The sequence below is a fragment of the Sturnira hondurensis genome, unplaced genomic scaffold (assembly GCF_014824575.4).
Source record: "Sturnira hondurensis isolate 20B ecotype Veracruz unplaced genomic scaffold, ASM1482457v3 Scaffold0013559, whole genome shotgun sequence".
Lineage (NCBI taxonomy): Eukaryota > Metazoa > Chordata > Mammalia > Chiroptera > Phyllostomidae > Sturnira > Sturnira hondurensis.
The window spans coordinates 876,428-896,673 of NW_028086190.1; the positions used below are offsets into that span (position 1 = coordinate 876,428).

Here is a 20,246-nt window from a genome sequence, read left to right on the forward strand (position 1 = left end):
CTTAGCAAAATTCTGGAAGGCTCTTAGCAAAATTCATATGTATATGAATATTTGATAGTTAATAAATCTAGTATTAATTTTTAAAATATGATATAGGAGTAGGATTTTAATGTGTAATTTTGCACATAAAGCTCAATAGATTCATAACATTGAGTGGTTGCCCTATAAATGTTATTTTGAGACTTAGCTCCCCTTCAGTTTTATAATTTATCTTTTGGAACTGACTTGAGTGAAAGTTACTATGGTCTACACTTTAAGAGGAATTTTTCTTCTGATTTACCTGAATGAGGGAACATAGCTCTTCAAGTTAGTCTTAATTATTCTCTTGTTTGACCTTTGTCTGTAACATTTGGTTTGAGTTGTGTTCTTCTCTTTGACTTTAAGATTCAACCATGGCGGAAGCTTTATTTAATCTTTCTATTGAGCTGTTTCATCTTCTTGAATAGGGCATAAACCTATTCATCAGCCTACCTTTCATATGGGCATGCTATTCTGGAATGCTATTAAGATGGAGTGCATTGTGGCAAGGTGCATTCTCTTTAAAAAGCAATGTAATATGTTTCAATGTGATTAAGAACAAGAGTGTTAAAATGCAATGTATAGTAAAATCATGACACCCAGGGTTTTTTACATATTGTGCTCTGCCTAATATGCAAACAGTTGACTTAATTTTTTACTTTAGTTTTTAAAAGCATGGTGTTTTTCATAAATGCTGTGAATATGTTCTGATGTTTTATTTCAGTACTTGAATTAATCTGCTATTATAACTAAATTATATCAAGTTTCTAAAGAATCAAATTTCTAGTTTGATTTATACTTACTAGATTTAATCTGACTTCATAATCAGGATGAAAATTGAAAAACAGAAATCTAATTTATAGGTGTATTCATTTATTGACTGGTCTAATAAAAATAAACTTTTCTAAGAAAAGACTTTATCTGGAAACATTAAAAAAATCAAGTATGGTTCAGAATCTTTGTTTTCTTCCTGTTTTTCTTTTGTTTGTTTTGTCCCAATTTCCTGTTTGTGTTTAGATTTTGTGGTATTTCACTGATAGATGTTTTAAGCTTAAATAAAGATCTGAAAAGCAAAGTGCATTTACCTTCAAGTTAGAATGAAGTAGCACATGTGACTCGTCTTTGGAGTGATAGAAACTCAGATCTGGAAGCAGCCTCTGAAGTGGAAGCTGGCTCTTGTCTGACGGAAGTTGTCTGGGGGAGTGGTCCAAGGGACTCTGCACAGGTCAGGTGGTGAGTGTGTGGTGGAAATGGAGCCAGAACCATGTCTTTTGCTTCCTTGATAATTTTTCTTTTACTCGGTCGCTGGACTCGAATTCAGATTATAGTTCTATTTTCTACTTCTTTGTTTTGCTACAGCATTTCAGTTTTGCTGCTTTGTAATATGTAACATTGGAGGCTTTATTTGCTTCCTTTGCATAATATATGATAATTTAGGTTTCATGAGTCTGAAGGTGGGCTGAGTGTCGACTAACTGCTGGTACTATTGGTGATGGATTGCACTGAACGAATTCCAAAGTGAAGAATGTTTTCTTTTTCTTCATACATCCCTGTCAAGAATCTGTAAGGTCAACAAAAGTAAAATCAGATCTCAGAATGTTTAATTGAATGGACTCTAAATATTTGGATTTAAATATTTTTTAAAAGATTTTGGAAAAATCCCAAATAAATTCTGTGGTGTTTATGGTTTGTATTTGATTGCTCTTAAATAACTGGATGATTCTAGTTTCCAGGAAGTGTTTTAAAGCTTTCTAGGAGTTACCTCATTTATGTCTTTTAACATAGATGATCTCTTAAAGCTTCAAGGAGCTGCATGATGTAAGCAACAGCATTAGCTCCATTGTCTAACAGAGAACAGAACATACTATATGAGTGTCCAAGGTGGGATCTGAACCCGGGACTCTTCTCAAAAGCTCTAGCTCTCAACCAGGAGCCCTTCTGCCCCACATTACACAATTTCCTCTCTCACAGAATGCTGCCTGTTGCTAAATTGAAGTTTTCAGTGGGTTCTTGATTTAAGTTAGCAAAACGCTTATAATTCTCACAATGCCCTTCAGCAGTGTACTCGAGAATTCTTATGCTTATATTTGGGGCACAATAGTAATCTATGGTAACATCTTAACCTTTAGCCTTTTCCCTTCTCTTTCTTCACGTTCTGTCTCAGTTTCCTGCACTTTCCATCCTCCCTGGGTTGTTGGGAGTCACAGTCAGTGTGCCTTATTTATGTCTTATTCAAATACCTTCATTTTTATTCTCAAAAGAGTAAATGATTTTCTACTATTCCTAAATAAGTATAAAGCTACTAGTTGTTGTCTCCCAACTACATTACTAATATCCTATTTTTATCTTCCTCTTAGAAAATTTATTTCCTTAGTATCTCATAAAGAAATACCTAATTATTCAGTTACTCATCAGTGGGATATTTCTCATATACTTCAAATTGTACTCTAATCTTTTCCTAAGCCTTTTCTAGAATCATTAGTACTAATTACATTTTTTTTCTGTCTCCTTTTGGCAATGTCCTAACTGCTTTCTTTAAACAAGCTAAAGTTAAACCTAATGAATGTCTCTCTGCTTCTCCCTGGTGTTTGTTCCTTACACTTTCTAGTTTGTGAGTTTCCACCTATAATATTGATTGTTATAGTTTTTGTGCTCTGATTTCCCCTACTAAGTAATTCCTGGAATTAAGAGACCATGAGGAGTACCATGAAATTAGCACTGCATTTGGTAATCAGCAGGTATTTTATAAAAACTGACCTATAAAGAAGAATAAAAATTGTTTTTTTCTCCTGTTCTTATCAATCTCCATTTAGCCAGAGGACACACCAGAGCTGTAAATCTGAGAAACTGATGTAGCCCCCTTTTATGGTCAGGATAAGGAGGAAGTGATCACTACTATATTTAATAGGAGCAAGCCAAAAATTAGCATTCTCTTTAAAAGCAGATTTGCTTTAATAACATAGGTAAGTGTTTATAACATACTTATGAACAGTGCTTTCAGATTTAATTTTAGCAGTGGCTTACTTGTTTCCCTCACAAAATTCTAAGGGACCCTGATACTGTACCTAAAACTCAAAATTGGCCCTTGGACTACACACATTTTATTGTTTGGGGCAAACACCTTATTGCTTTGGTAAAAGCAATATAAACTGTGGTACATGGCTAACACACACTGCAAGGGCGTAGGGTTTCTTGAAACACAGTTTGAAAATTCTTGCTTTAGAAGGGTGGGGACATAGGATTTTCCCTGCTTTATTTGAGAGGATTGAGAGATTGTCAGGCTAAATAGGAACCACATTCCTGTATGTACTGTGTGTAAACAGTTGCCATCATATTAGCCTCACCCTCATTCTCTCTTCGTTTGTAACGTCTAATGGAGCTTAAATCAATTAGGAGACAGGATACACTGTCTCTGTGCCAAGTGCTAAACAGAAAAATAAGCAGAGTCCAAAAGATGCTAAAAAGAAAGCTTGTGACTAATCCTTCCTCTAAAGTTAGAACAGTTTGAGTATTTCCCTGGAAGCATTTGGTTTGCCTACTGAAAAGGGAATGAAGCAAAATTTGAGAGAAGAAAGAATGGACCATTGATTTATTTTGGATCATTATTTTTTGTGTGTTTTTGTGAAGTTAGGTTGTGGTGATCTCTTAGGCTATTGTATTTTTAAAAACTGGCTATGGGTCTGATCTTTGATTTATTAGATTAGATTATTCTATGTAACACATTGCTACCTGTGTCATCCTAACACAGTTCATAGCTCTCTTGTGTATGAAATTGAAACCCTTTCATTGTCCTCTACTTAAAGGCAAAGTATTAAAAAGGGAATTAGGGGGTGGAAGGATCAAGCAAAAAGGAAAAAGGACTTACAGACATAGATGACAGTGTGGTGATTGTGAGGGAAGGGGGTCACAAGGGGCATGGGTGGTAATGGAGAAAAAAGAAACAGAATTGCATGCTATGGGAGAAAGATGGGTATAACACATTTAAAAGTGCCTTTTATATACTGTGGTCTTATTAAAAGAAAAATTTATGTCTGTTCAAAAGTAGCCCTTTAGGATGGATATATGTTTGGGAAAACTGTCGTTTCTGTATTCTAATATTTTGAATGTCGTCACTCTTGTACTCTTCCGTTCTCGATTGACCCATGTGATATCTTCCCTTGCAGCACAGTTTCCTTCCCCTTGAGTATACAGCTTTCCACTTGTGATCTTTCTTTTTCTCAAATCACACTTAAAGCCGCTGCTTTTTTGTTGGCTGTTCAATTTCCAAGAATTATGTCTATTTCAAAAACCTTCATAACGAAGAATCACAATGAAGATTATCTATGTAGATGAATTGTTTTCTCGGGAGATCGTGGCACTGGGAGAATTTCAGATTTGAGAAATGAGGTTATGAAATCATACTAGGCAAACCTATGTGGGTGTTAAAAGGTGAATTTGGAATGGAAGAGAGGTATAAGGAGGAAATGTTCAGGAACAAGGAAGTGGTATTCACCTCATTCAGAGAGGAAAAACCGGGTAAGAGCTGAGCAGCCCTGGAAGCAAATTTGACAGGTTTTCTTTAGATTGTTCACACATCTTCCTCTGCAAACAAAATAGACAGAGCTTTTCCCTGTCTGCTGGCCAGCACATTCCTTGCTCCTTTTTCCTCTCAGGTCTTAGCTTAAATGTCGCTTTCTCAGAGAAGGAATACTAATCTAAAATAAAAAGGAGTTCCCCATTCTCCTCATGTCAGCCTGCTTAATTTTCACTGCAGCATTTATTATTCCAATACTGTTTTATTTTCATTATAACACTAATAATAATTTCATTATTTGTATTCCCTTTCTCAATATTTTCTTGCGTGTGTGTCCTCTTTCTTCTCTCCTTCTCCCCTTCTCTTTCTCCCAACAGTAGATATAAGTCTAATAAGTACAGGCACCGTGTCAGTTTGTTTATTGTTCTGCCTCCAGTCCCCGGAACAGAATCTGCACTTAGACACCGTCTCTGGAGGGGCCGTCATGCCCGAGAGCTGGACTCTATCTGATCTTTGTAGCTCTATGACTATGTAGTGCCTGCTGGAGTAAATGAATAAGGCTAATATCTGAGGGAAAAAAGAATTAATATTAATGACAAAATAGAATAATTTTATAAATGAAGATGACATTTCCCCCCCCCCTTCAAAATAAAAAGCAGCACCAGTCGTAATGATGGCTGGGTCAGGGGTAAAACTTGGGGTAGCACTCCGTTGTCAGAGGGCTGTCCTAAGGAGTATTTGCTTCTCCTGCCTCCAGATATCATGAGGTAGTTGCTTTAGGAAGAAGGATTTAAATTGACTTTTTATATGATAAATAATAAAAGTCAGAAAGAAGAACTGTGTTTCCATGTCAGCATTTTTAATTTGTGCATTTTTCCCCTTTTAAAATAAATTAAATTTATTGGGGTGACATTGGTTAATAAAATTATATAGGTTTCAGGTGTACAATTTTTTAATTTATTGATTTTAAAGAGAAAGGTGAAAAAGAGAGAGAGAAACATCGATTTATCATCTACTTACTGATGCATTCACTGGTTGATTCTTGTGTGTGCCCTAACTAGCATTTGGCATGGTACTCTAACCAACTGAGCCACCCGGCCAGGACAAGGTGTATAATTCTATAACATGCTCATCGTCTGTATACTTTATTTTGTGTTCACCACCTCAAGTCAAGTAGGTTTTTGGTGTAGTAGTACACACTGACATGAAATACTCTCTCCAAATAAGGGGATGTCAAAGTTAACTTACCTAGAAGATTATTTTTCTCCATGTAGTTAATATTTCTTTTTCAGATGGACTTTTTGAAATAGGGTATTCTAAAAATATTTTGCCCAAGGTTTAACTTTAAAAAAGAAATGATAGAAATCTCAAAATTGTTCCATTTCAATAATTAAGAAAAGAATCAAGTCTGTCCCTATGTTGAACTTTCTATGAAGATACAGATTTTTACCATGAAATTAGCCTGGATGTATACTTGAATTTCTCCTAGGCTGATCACTTGAAATAATGCTGTATAGTGAGTTATACTGAGGGAACTTAGGGCCAGTTGGTGTAAGTACTATTAATTTTAGTGAAAGATATAAGCTTGAGGATTTATATTTAATATCCCAAACAAGTCATAATGTTACATAGTTTGGGGCAATTTATACATTTCGTTGGCTCATTTGTTATATGTGTCTTGAAGAAATGATGGTCTTATTTTAATATCACAAGATGAAAATGTGTTGATTTATCTTCAGCTTGATGGGCTTTGCTTAATTCTAACGATATAACTCCTCAGAAAGCTAAAAATGTGCATATATATATATTGTTTAATGCACCCATATTTTTCCTTCTGGAGAGAGAGACTAGGGATATTCTGAATCAATAAGTAAAGATTCCAAGTTACTGATGAGTGAAGTCATTTTTATATGTCATCATTAAGATTTTTTTTGGTATAGCCAATTGGAATCTTGAACTCCTAAATCTAGGGGATTTTCATAATATTTCTAAGTCAACAATCCCACTTTTATATGTGTAACTCATTTTTACCTACCTAGACTGTCTGAGTATGTGTAATGTCACGTTATCTGTATAAGTATAAACTTCATATTATCTGTTTTTTCTTCGTTATTTTCTATGTTTCTGTTGATACTGACTGATCCATTATGCTGCTTTACTTTCAAATGGCTTTGCTCATACTATCTGCTTGATATCCAGGCTTTTCTTCTCAACTTCCATGTTTGTTCTATCTCTTCCTTTGAATCTCATACTAAAGTTATGTTTCATTAATTCAACTCAAGTTCACAAGTGCGGGGGGTTGCTGGGTTCAGAGATGAGCAGAGGCTAGCCCTTGGAAAGCACAGCATTAAATTGAGAGTGGGATTTATTAGTAGCATATATACAGGGTGGGGGGAAAGTAGGCTGATGGTAGTCAGTATACAAAAAATAGTTTATTCTTGTATTATTATTTATTTAGTGCATTATTTTCCATACAAACAACTGTAAACCTACTTTTGCCCCACCCTGTATTAGAATTAGCTAGTATGATACAATGAGAAAAAAAGGTTGGGCCCATAAGAAGGAAATTGCCATTTTTGTTTTGGAGTTTTGGTGCCAGGCTCTCTAGAGTCAAGACACTGTCTGCTATTTGGGTTGTTTTTTGAGGACCCACTGAAAGAACCCTGAAGAAGTAGGTAGGTGGTATTCTGTATCTTTCCACTTAGCTAACTGTGTCGAGTTTGTTTCTTTAAAACTATAAAAATGAATTAGACGGTTACTTTGTATGATCAGCATTCTTTATTGTGTAGGGATCACTTAGGGTTTTAGAATTGTATTTAAAAAGTTAGCAAGGTAAAAACAACTCAACAATACGACTCCAAAGTTGTTTGATGTTACATGTTTTCTTTAATCTCTTTTCAGGGAGATGAGGAGGTAACACAAAGGGGGAAAACCTTGTTTTCTTGTTTAGAAATGGGCTAAACAGAAGCAACATAGAATGTGTGTGTGTGGATGTGTGCTCATAAAAACAAAAACAAGCCCTGGCTGGTGTAGCTCAGTGGATTGAGCACTGGCCTGCAAACAACACGATCACGGTTCAATTCCCAGTCAGGGCACATGCCTGGGTTGCAGGCCAGTTCCTAGCAGGGGACTCACGAGAGGCAACCATACATTGATATTTCTCTCCTTCTCTCCTTCCCTTCTCCTCTAAAAGATAAAAAAAAACAAAAAAAAAACCAACTGTTGATTGTTCTTTTCATGTCACAAGTGTAAAGGCTTGTCCATTCATGTTCTGTGACCATGGGGTGCACAGACTACCAGATGCTGGCCCTGGACTTCCAAATGCTCACTCAGAACAGTACGCTGCACCCTGTTTCACTATTCGTGAGTCACTATTCATGACACTGAAGCTGGGAGGAAAGGAGTCCAAAATGCTCAAGCTGGAAGGGACATTTGTCATAATGCAGTGGTAATACCCAGTTTATACACAGAAAGTTTGGTGTTTCCTTCCTGAAGAGCTCTGTGTGGTAAATAAAGTAAAACCAATAATTGTCAATGGGCAACTGAGCCATGTCCTTAACAAAAATATTCAGATGGACATAAATCGTAGTGTTTAAGCAAACATACTGAGAGAGGTTCTGGAGAGTAATCCACCAGCTGTTTTCCTAAGGATTAGGGGAAAACTTTTGCCTGGTGATATTTTTTAAAGCTTAACTGAGGGTTTTATGGGTCTAGAAGAGTCTCTTTTTCTTTCATGCTAAAAAAAATGGGATCTTTTCATTAAATTTATTTGTTATATATGTCTATGGAATTATTACATAAACATGAAATCATTTATTTATCTAAAGTAGTTTATTTCTCTTTACCAAGCACAGCTCTTTTTTGAAGCCTTTTTCTCCTAAAGGGAAAATATTAAAAATCTCAGATAATAAGTAAGAATTTGTCTTATTCCATGCTAATTAAATGATGGTGCTTTTTCCCTTTTATATGTTTTTCTTTTCTTATGTACATTTTTTGCTGAAATTAAAAATTAAATATCTTAATGATCAATGTATATATTTAGCATCGTACTTCATATTATATATATGGCTCTTTATTGTGCCTATTATTTTTGAAAAATTATTTTGGGGAAAATTACTCATTATTTATAGCGGCTTTGGTCTGTTCCTCATAGGCATGAATTTTGGGTGCTGTGTGCTGGTAGACCTGCATGGTACATGTGTTCACTCAGACAGAGAGAGTTTTAAAAATGTCGCCTAGTTAGAGCCTTGGACCGCACAGGTAGTAATGTCTGGGAGGAGAGGAGAAGACACAGCTTACTTAGGGCTGTATAGTGTTAATTTCAAAATGACATTGGAGATTTTCTGGCCCAATTTGTCAACTCAGTTTCCTAAATTTGGTACTATCAGAATTAGAACCAGTTAGCATTGGGCACTCAGCTTGCAAGAGAAGACTTACAGGTGGCAACACTTTCTATCACCTGCATCAATTTTTTAAAGTTCATGGTGATTGTAGAGAGTTTAGAGAAGAATTGGATGGGCTGATATCAACTCCTGGCTGCTCTGGCACTCGGCTTCTTCAGTGATGGTAAATCAGTGATGGGTGGCATGAATCTTGAAAAAATTCAATTCAGCTAACATTTGTTCAGTACCTATTGTTTGGTTCAGTGTTAATACCCAGAGTCACAGATACGAATCATGACAGGGTTGCTGACCTCAGGGGCTCTGTCTAGTGGAGAAATTGTAAAGGTAAATAAATATTACCTACCAGCCTTAGAAGTGCAACGGAGAAGCTTGGAAGAGGAACAAGGGAGACATTTGAAAAAGGTAATACCTGGGCTGGATTTTGACAGGAATAAGAGTTTTCAGTGATTTCTACTGAATAAATTTTCATTGTTTAAAGACTGAATATTACTCTTCCCATTTTATTGTCACCTAAAAATCTTTGATGACTTTTCAAAGATGAACATCCCTTCCCTAGCTTCTGAAACCTGGCCTTTTATTACATAACTCTTTTGGGTTATCTAATTCATAGCCAATTGAGAGGAAGAATTAGTTGAAGGGTTTAAGATGCTTCGAATTTATAAAGATAACACTGTGGTCAGTGATCATAGAAAAGGAATTCTCAATTAGCAACAATTGTGCCTCAGATAAACCTCATTGTCTATAATACTACCACTATACAAAACCTGAAAAGAAATTTTTAATGAGGAAATGTTGAAATGGAAGACAACGCAACAAAAAGAAAGAAGGGACTCTTACCTTTTGTGACAGCATGGATGGAACTGAAGAGCATTATGCTAAGTAAAATATGCATGGCAGCAAAAGACAAATACCATATGATCTTACCCATAACAGGAACCTAAACAACAAAACAAACAAATGAGCAGAATAGAACCAGAGGCATGGAAATGAGAAACAGACTGACAGCGACCAGAGGGGAGGGAGAAAGGAGATAAGGGGGGAAAGAAGGGGAAGGGTCTAGTCAAGGAACACGTTTGAATGACCAGTGGATGTGGACAACAGGGTGGGGATTGACTGTGGGAGCAGGGGGAGGAGGACAATGGAGGGTAATTGGGACAACTGTAATAGAACAACAATAGAAAAAAAGTGGTGTTGAGTGACAGAAGGAGATCTCCAATGTGGTTCTAGTTTAAAAATAATTGCTTTATGTTTGATGTACTATTCATACCAGCTAAAATATTTGTTACTTTTAACTCCTGGGTTTTTTGTTTGTTTGTTTTTAAGGAACTGGGTTAGAAAGTCATGTTAATCATTCTGGTTATAAGATACTTGAATAAATAAACAAGCAAACTACTTCCCCTAATTTGACTTTCTTCAGATCAAACCTGTAAATTTGTTTCTGTATCGCTGCTGAACTTCTGGTGTGTTTATTGTGCGTAAAATATTGTTTTCTTCTAATTAAGAACTTGGTGTTCAACAGACGTTGTTCATTGTTATTTATGAACATGTTCCATTTAAAAATAATTGAGGTATTTATTGGTAAACAATTTCTTATAAAGCCAGACTTCTATGGAATATTAATTCATAACAAATCATTTCTTTTAGAGGGAGGAAAAAACCCCAAGACTTTCAATGATAAAATATGCTCCTAACAGTGGTTTCTTGTAATAGGAGCAATTTGCATACAAAATAGAGAAAATGAGTTATACAAAAAGGAATAGCTATAACTTATCCGGCATGTACAGTAACCCACAAAATAAACTTCCTTCAGATGACATTGGTATGATTAATCCCAAACAACCTGGACACTGAGACTGCTGTTCTAAAAGGGGGCTCCGCAGCCTGGAAAGGTTGTGAGTATAATACTAGCCTTGTAACTGGGGAGGGTGGGGGTGTTGAGTCCATCTTTAGTAGCATTACCCCACCCCCAACCCCAAAGGTTCAAGGTGTTTGAATATTCATGACAGGTTGGCAGGTGGTCAGTGGGTGATGGACTGAAGTCACTCTTGAGTCCCTGTGCTTTTTCATATTTTATTAGAGAAACTTGTAAGGTCAGGTGAAGTCCCTCATTCCTGGTTAACTTCTGATGTCAGTTTGAGGAAATGGTTCTAAGATGGACTAATGGAGATGGTCAAATGTTAAAGTCCTATCTTCAGCATACCTTGTTGTAATCGTATTTGTTCCTGTGGGACGTGTAAACAATTTTCATATATACCATCACAGTCGTCTGTAATGAAAATACCTCACACTCACATTTTCCCACATATACAAGTAGTTTTCTTGCATTTCGACAGCCATGCTCAGAGATACATAGATAGTGTCCTCTCTTTTAAAGTGAAAGGAAATAAAAGTTGTCTAGAGAATTGTTAGTCTTGAGGTCTTCAAAATCAAATCCAGGGCTTTCTTCTTGCTGCTTCCTTTCTACTTTTCTACTGAAAAGGTTATATGATAATTGGGTATTTTACAGGTTACATTTCCTGCCTCACTTCAGTCACTTAGTGAGGATTTCATGTTCCAGGCTCTGTGCTGTGTCTTTTACATACATCATCTTGTTTAATCCTTACACTGTCCAGAAAAGGAACCCCAGGCTCGGGGAATTTGAGTAACTTTAGAGCTAGCCTGGCTAGTCTGGGGTGGGTCCTGGGTTGCCACCCAGGTTTGCCTGAGCCCTTGACACTCTTTATTTATGTTACCGAGATAGATGAGTTGGTCTTTGAGGAATGAAAGGAAATTATGGATGAGATTCCTGAATGTATAGTAATAAAGAACTCTGCTGCGTGTCAAACCAGGGATTCAGACAGCTAATGCTTTGGGAGGGTGAAAGGAGAAGAGATGATGGTACTTTGTGGTCCGGAAAGGCCTTGTGAAGAAATTGGGATTTGAACTGGCAGAGGATACTAAGAATAGCATCAAGGTGTGGTGGAAGGAATAACAGCAGGACAAGGCACAGTGGGGAAACACTGGGCATATTTGAGAGTTGATGCATTTGAATGAACCACAATGAGGGGTTTGGTGGGTGACTAAAGGAGGAAGGTGGGAAAGGTAGGCGGGAGCCCTGTTGCAGAGGACGCAGGCTACCAGTGTGTGGCCTTGAGGTGCAGCATTACACTTTTACCTCTTTGTGATGCGGCCAAATGCTGTCCTAACTAGAATGATTCCAATTGGCTTGTTGTTGATTTTGAGTTAATGGAAATTTTAGTGGGGTGAAATTATATTTAGCTTCTGAGGGTGTCTCATTTCCCCAAAGCTTATCTAAATAGTCTTTCTTCATAAGAAATACAAAAGCCTTATTGTTTCTTATATTCTTATGATTGAATAGATTTTAAGTGTTTGTATGTACCCCAATATTTCAATAAACACTTTTTGTGGAGGAAGTGGAGAACAATGACTTAATGGGCATCAGTAACATTGGGAGACTGTGGATTTGGAATTTTCTAAGGAAGGAGGCTGATCCTGCCGCATTTTAGCATAAAAGTCAGGGTATCTCCAAGAAGTGAGGGGTTTAAGGGTAAAGTGATTTACATCAAAGACTAGACATAGATAGTTCTTTCCTTAGGAAACTGTCACATGTTGGGTCCTAAGGAGCTATTCTCACTTTCCTTAAAGCCTTAGGGCAGGGTGATAGCAACCGAAGTCCAACCATTAATGATCATGGTTGACTGATGACTTTCCCCCATCAAGATTTGAATAAACAACATACATTATTTTCTTTAATAGGGAAATTATTACAGATTCTAGAGAATAAGATAAAGGACAGATGCAGCTGGGGGCTTGGCAAAGGTCTGTGAAAATTGGGGATAATGTAGATGGTAGAATGGGATTTTTTTTTATTAAGGAAAGAAAACTGTGTCTTTGTTTATCATTCTCATCTCACCTATTTTCTCTTTTTAATGTTGCAGTGTGCAAAGATCCACCCTACAAAGTAGAAGAATCTGGGTATGCTGGTTTCATTTTGCCAATTGAGGTTTATTTTAAAAACAAGGTATGTAATCTTTACCCATTAATCTTTCAATAGAAGATCCCCATTAACCAAACGATATTTAAAATAATTTTGATTCATAAGCACTTCTATCAGTAGAAGATTTTAAAGTAAAAGTTAAATTTGTCTTCTAGGAATTTTGGCTATTGTTCCCCTTAATTATAAAGGAAGTGGCTAGAAAAAGATGATTTCAATTATATCAAGTCAGATTATATGAATTATTAAGCATTCTTTTTTAAGAGAAGAATGATTACTATTTGAAAAAGAAGATTAATCATGTCTGTAAAATAGAAAAGAGTAATTACGGATTTTCAGTGAAATACTCCTTTTCTCATTTTCGTATTTCTAAAATTTTTAGACTTGCAAAGAATAATCTCTCACCTTTTGTTATTACACATGACATAAATATACAATTATATCAACTTGAGATATTACAGATTCTACTGGATTTAAAAGCTTTCAACTGTACAAATGTGGAAAACACACAGACTAGAAAATATTGGACAAATTGCTTCACCTCTGTGGGCCTCACGTTTCTTACTGGAAAAATTGGGATAGGGTCAGAGTATGTACCTTACGAGGTGGCCAGAGGATGAGATACTAAAGCTGAGTGTTCAGAATAACGCTTCATATATAAGTAAATACTTAGTCAATGGTATGTTATGTTTAATCACAGTGTTCCTTCCATTTATTCCAAAGTATACTTCCTAAAACTTGCCCCAAAGTGAGATAATTCACACATACCTCCTTTTTTGAAAGGAACTGAACTAATTTGAATGTCATATTAACCAAGCCAGTACTCCCAGAAGGTATGGTCCTTGCCAGCAACATCAGCATCACCAAGAAGAGCAGGTTAGAAGTGAAATCCTCAGGCTCTACCCCGTATCTCCTGAATCAGAACCTCTGGGACCAGGGCCGGGGAAAGTGCCTATTTACCAGCCTTCTAGTTGATTCCCATGCATAATGAGGTATGAGAGCCACTGATAAGCCACTGTTTAATGCTCGGTACCTTCCATTGCCACAATGTCCCACTGGCTTTCTCAATGTGTGGAAGGCCCGGCAAAAATCTCTTTATGATTAAGAGATAATTCACTTTTAATTATGTTATATAAAACTATCCTGAAGAATGCATGGATGACATGGATCAATTTTTTCCTGTATTTTTTGTTTCTTTCTGAGCACACCTCCTCATGTACTACATTTCTGGCACACTAACCTTTCTATAAACCTGCTACCCATACTTGTGTTAATTGTTTCTTTTTAATATTTGTATTTTGGGAGCTTGTTTGATAGTAACCTATTTCTGTGTAGTTAAATATCTGAATGCTTTGTCCTTAGCAGTCTTGAGCCATTTAAATATGCTGCTTCATTTAGTAGGTTTACAAGAACTTTCTTTCCTAGTAAGAACTTACTTTCCTAGTAAGTTCTTGTAACCCTACTAAGTAATATTATTATTGTTCTTGTAACCCTTAGTAGGGTTACAAGAACTTACTAGTAATATTATTAATATTATTATTAATATTAATAGTAATATTAATTAGTAGTAATATTATTATTACTTAGTAGGTGTGTTCCTAGCTTAAAGGAACAGATGTAAGTAATATTGTTAGTAGTTTAAAGGAATGGAAACTGAGTCATTGAAAGATTGCATGGCTTGTTTAAGGCCACTTTTTTAGTATCATTTTGTTCATCCTTAGAGTTTACTAAACTCTGTCTTAAAGAATGAGCATTCATTGCAATAACAATGATGAAAAATTATTGTTCGAAGTTTTCATGGGAGATGAGAGAAAGCAGCAAAGAGACCTCCACGTGCCGGTGGAGGAGTCCTACCACTATATGTTAAGGCTGTCACTAAGGCTGTCACCCTGTCTTGGTCTCATCTCTATCCTTGTGCTTTCCCTGCAGCCAGATAGGTTAGTTTTCAGTGTTGCTTATCTATTTGAGAGGTCAGAGTCAGAAGGGTGGTGGAGTATCAGTGCTTCTTCTGAGTTTGTGTATATTCACTCTGTCTTAGTTGTATCTGTGTTCGACAACCCCAGCCCATCTGTGAGAATCGTGTGCTTGAGAAACTCTAAACCAACGGGCACATTAAAACATAATTGACTATAGCACTTAAGGTGTGAAAGGATCTCATACTTTTTTTCCCCTGTACTCAGAGAAAGTACCTGAGTAAATATCAAAGACTAAAACAGAATGAGGAGGGTAATTTGATGTTTCTAAAAGTAGATTTTCACTTCCAGAAAATGTATTAGCTTGATATATAATAAATACATGCTTTCTAGTTTGAATTTCGAAAAAGATCCCCTCTGATGAGCACAGATTGACATAATATTGTGTTTGCTCTCTAAGAAATGTATTCAGTTGGCTAGAATACAAGTTTATGGGTACTTTTTCCTTACTCAAAAAAGCCTTTAAAAGAAAATTGTACTCAGGATTTATAGAAAGATAGCACTCTCTTCAGTTTCTACCCTTAATTTTATTGAAAAGTGATTTGTTAGTTTGTTTTAAACTATTATAGACTACAAAGTGATGTTATTTCATTTTTTTCTTGTAATATATTCATCAACATTTTTATTTCTACAAAGATTATTCAGATATATATTCCTAGTGAAAGTGTCTAGAGTCAAACTTAGTTTTTTCCCCTCCAGATTCCATTTAATCATTGTCAACTATTTGATATAACCTCTCTATTTCCTTCACATGCTTGTGTAGATAAAATATATGTTAGTGTAGCCCTGGCTGGTGTGGCTCAGTGGGTTGAGTGCTGGCCTGAGAACCAAAGGGTTGCTGGTTTGATTCCCAGTCAGGGCACATGCCTGGGTTGTGGACCAGGTCCCCGGTCGGGGATGTGCAAGAGAGTCAACCACACTGGGATATTTCTCTCCTTTTCTTCTCCCTCCCTTCCCATGTATCTAAAAATAAAATCTTAAAAACATTTTAATGCTAAGAGAAATAATTTTCTAAAAAAAAGATAAAAGTAGGACTTTGGTATGAAATTTTAATTATTGTGGCTTTTGGATATGAAACTATTTTGTCCCTCCAGTTTAGGAAAAATGCCATTATTTTATTAATTTTGCAGACATTTGTCACTTTTCTACTATGCATAAACACTAAACTAACTGTTGAGGATATAGTGATGCTTCAACCATTGTTCCTACTTTCAAGAACCTTATGATCTATCAGGGTAAAGGAAGAAAATTAGAAGACAGTCATTCTAAAATGTGGCAAGGATAAGAGAGATGCACACCACCTAGGAGAGGCAGTGGGGGGTTGGGATGGGAGGAACGGAGGTAGCCAATGAAGGTAGTAACATAAAGCAAGAGTGGAAACCAGACTGAACCAACCTGATAAATACCAGGAACCAACAGTGATGTGTTGCCAGGTCATCAGATGACTGAAAGGAATATGGGAAGGTAAGGAGCCAAGGGCCAGATTAGGAAAGTCCTTCTATGGCATTCATGTGAGGTTACATTTTTATCCTCCTGTCAGTTAGAAGCTGTTAAAATTTTAATCAAGTATGAAAATGGATAGACTTTTGTTTCATATACTAGATAATTTTGAAGACTGAATGAAGGAGAAATTGAAGATTATCTGTCTTGAAGTATGAACACCTACTATAGAAAGGAGTTTATAGTAGTTTGGGCAGTGAGTAACAGAATAATAGTGTCAACCATGGTTATTGATGCCAGTTCAATGCCAACAGGAATCCCCAATTTGGGGTACAATGAGGAAGGAAACTTTATTCAATGCACAACAGCCCTACTTTGCTCCCTGCTGGGCTGCTTGTGCTGCACTGGTCTGCTCCTTTCTGTGCCCGTCTTTTTGGGTCTGTGCCCGTCTGCTCCACTGTGCTCTGGGGAGACATCTATGGTGTTCAGCACAGTCAAGAGAAACACAGTCTTCTGTAGAAAGGTAAAGTGTGCTCCCATAGCCAGGAGGGAGCTGGCTTATATAGACGAAAGTCCTCACCCCCGGCTCCTGATTGACCTGTCCTCATGCAAATGAGGACTCAGTTCTTGCAGTTTGGTCCAAAAGGCACTTTTTTGATTGGTCAGAATGGAGCTTCTATGATTGGTAGGTGAAGATGTTGTTGGGGCTATAGCTGCATAGCTCCAATTGAGTGAGGAAAGCCTCAGACCTATTATTGGTTGAAGTAGATTCCAGAAACTTAGTTAAATGGGCTGGCTCAGATGGCAAAAACACAGTGCAGGTAGGCAGTTCAGTGCAGTCATGTCTCTGAAGCCCAGTTTGTGTGAGAGGCTGCTATATAGAAATGACTGATAGGCTGTTGTTTTTTAAAAATATGAGCCCAGTTAGCTGCTAGGACCCCTTCTTAGTAGGTATCTTCTTTCTCAGGGTCCCCACAGTATGGGTTAGAGTGCTTCAAGAAATATTTAGGAGAGAGAATGGCAGGAGTTGATGGGTGTGGGAAGACAGAGTAAGAATGGGAAGGAGTAACTTCAGGGGTGTCTTAGGTTTCTAGTTGAATGGCTGTGTCGCAGGTGTCATGGCACTTGAAAGCTTTCAGGAAAGATGATAAGTTTATTGTTTTTGATTTCCCCTTAACATAAGAAACTAATTTATCAGGCATTTCCATTTTGCTTTGTAGATAATTTTGTGGTACTTTTTCTCCAGTATTTCTTTGACATAATAGCTCTTAGATGTCTGAGTCTTTTCTGTTCCTTATGAGGAGTAAACCTTTGCTTTCTAAATTTCTGTTTATGCCTAATTCTCTCTTTTCTGTCTTAATTTTTTCAACCTCTAGGAAGAACCTAAGAAAGTCCGCTTTGATTATGACTTATTCCTGCATCTTGAAGGCCATCCACCAGTGAATCACCTCCGCTGTGAAAAGCTAACTTTCAACAACCCCACAGAGGAGTTTAGAAGAAAGTTGCTGAAGGCAGGAGGGGTGAGTGGCACTGTCTTGTGAAAAGCCCTCCAACAGAAAATTGGTTGCTAGTGTGTTAAGAAGTATAATAATGCTTTGAGAGAGGTAAAAGAGATTAAGTATTATAAAGGCTTAGCTGTAGACTCCTGGTTTGAGATCAAGAGATAAGCAAGCAATAACATTTTAAGTAGCTATGAATATGAGTTTACACTGTTGGTTAGAAAAGCCTTACAGTTAGAAAAGCCATACAGTCTATACAGTTCAAATTTATTTAAACAAAAAGCCTTTATCTTGATTGATAAACATCAATCAAGAAAAGAACAATATCTGAACTTTGTTTTATTAATTTATAGAAACTTTTGGGTAAAGTTGAATATAACATTAAAAATTATATAAAGAGGAATTAATGTCTAATAATAATTTTCTATTTATTTATTGGTAAATAAATAGAAAAGGTGTACTCATTCACATTACATGCTTGGGTAATTTAAATACTCACTTGTGTTTGTTTAAATTGCATGTAGGTAAAAGATTGATTTTCCTTTTTAAGGTAGCAGTAACAGGTGTGGTAAATTTTTGCCTATGTGATTTGTCTAGGATGGAGAAAATTGTTTAAGTGATTTTTTTTACCTACTTTAAACAATATGAAATGTTTGCAGCTAAGTCAGCAGACAGACAGACAATACTGACGGGTCAACATCTGCTTTACACTTGTGCCACTGCGTCACCAGCTTCTCCTTTAGTTGTACTTCTGTGTCATCTTATGTTGGCAGTTCAGACCCCATACAATGTTGAAATGTGTTTGTTACTGTAGAGTTTCATTCACTTTGTTTTTCTGGGACGTTTTTGGTAGTTTTGTATCCATGAAATTCCCATTGTATATAAGCACGTGTGGACCACTGATAAAACCTACCTGAAGGCGTTGTAGCAAAGTGTTGGGTTTTACATAGCACAGAAGTCTTCCCCTTTGTGGGGTTATGGACAACCACTTTGAGAACTTCAGCAAAGCTGTGGACCTGCTCTTAATTATCCATAAATATAATTGTGTAAACATTTTGGATTATAGAGGACCCCTGAAGTTCATTTTGGGGGGTTCTGTTTCGACAAGCCCCTCTCCTTTCAATTAAACTACTACTATGCATTTGAGATATTGCAAGTATTCAGTACTTTTACCACATTTCATTCAGCACTGTAGTATGTTGCTGGATTGTGGGTTGTTAAAGACGTGATTGAGCCAGCTTTGGAAATGGACCACTATATAATATTCTAGGGGGAAATTTATCTTCATGAAGAAATGGGCTTTTGTAATACAACTCATTTTATTTTTTAAAATTAAATGCATTGGCATCACATTGGTAAATAAGATTATGTAGTTTTCAAGTGCACAATTCTATGATTCACCAACTGTATATTGCATTGTGTGCTCTCCATCCAAAGTCAGATTTTCTGTCACCATATATTTGACCCCCTTTACTACACCGTACCCCCTGAACATGCCTGACCTTGTCTTACCTCGGAAACTAAGCAAGGTTGGCCTTGGTTAGTACTTGGGTGTAATACAACTCATTTTAAAGTTAAGGATTTACTACATATTTATTAAGGAAATACTGTTGCTTTTTTTTTTTAATCCTCACTTGAGGATGTTTTTTTCTTTTTTTAAATTGATTTGAGAGAGAGAGATAGAGGCAGAGACAGACAAAGAGAGAATGAACCATCGATGTGCGAAAGAAACATCGATCAGTTGCCCGTCACATGCGCCCTGACCCAGGAGCCAGCCTCTTGGTGTGTGGGACCATACTGCAACCCACTGAGAAACCCAACCAGGCCTATGCTGCTGCTGCTCTTTTTAATTATAAAAAGCAACTCTATTTTATTCTTTTTATAGTTACCAAGAGCACAGTATCAATGCTATTTATCTTTGGCTATGCCCTTAAAAATGAACTGGTCCATTTTAAATCCTAGTTCTCATGATTTTTCTTTTCAGGAGAGTGGCATTTTACGCTTCTGATTATTCCTCTCGGGTATGCAGTTAGGTAGGTAATTGGAGCACGTGAATTATGGAACTTGAGTACATTAGGCTTCTGATAAGGGTCGCAGGAAAAAGTAAATAGGACACAAGAACTTTTTAAAACAGCCACTTAGTCCCGGAGTCCTCAAGGATTGCTTGTGAGCTGGAGAAGAGGTTACAGGTCATTGATAATGCAGCGAGTGTGGCACTGCCTCCTGATAAGGTCTCTGGTAGATTTCTGTCCTTACCAGACTTAGTCTTTCTCTTAGAATTACCTCCTTAATTTCCAGCTTTTCTTTTTGTGTTTCTTTAAGTACTATTTGAACTCTGCAGATTTTTTTCCTACTAGGCTTAGAGTATGTCCTGACAACTCTACATAATAAACTGTAATGTGGAAT

The 20,246-nt window shown here is 36.7% G+C and overlaps 1 protein-coding gene across 2 annotated transcripts in view; it reads left to right on the plus strand.

Annotated features, from left to right (window-relative positions):
• Positions 1–20,246, plus strand: part of MLLT3 (MLLT3 super elongation complex subunit) — a 260,062-nt gene that overhangs the window by 138,517 nt on the left and 101,299 nt on the right. For both annotated transcript variants that reach the window (XM_037061895.1, XM_037061896.1), the window contains exons 3-4: positions 12,873–12,955; positions 17,718–17,861. In XM_037061895.1, the coding sequence (XP_036917790.1) occupies positions 12,873–12,955; positions 17,718–17,861 (227 nt within the window). The remainder of the gene's footprint in view (positions 1–12,872; positions 12,956–17,717; positions 17,862–20,246) is intronic.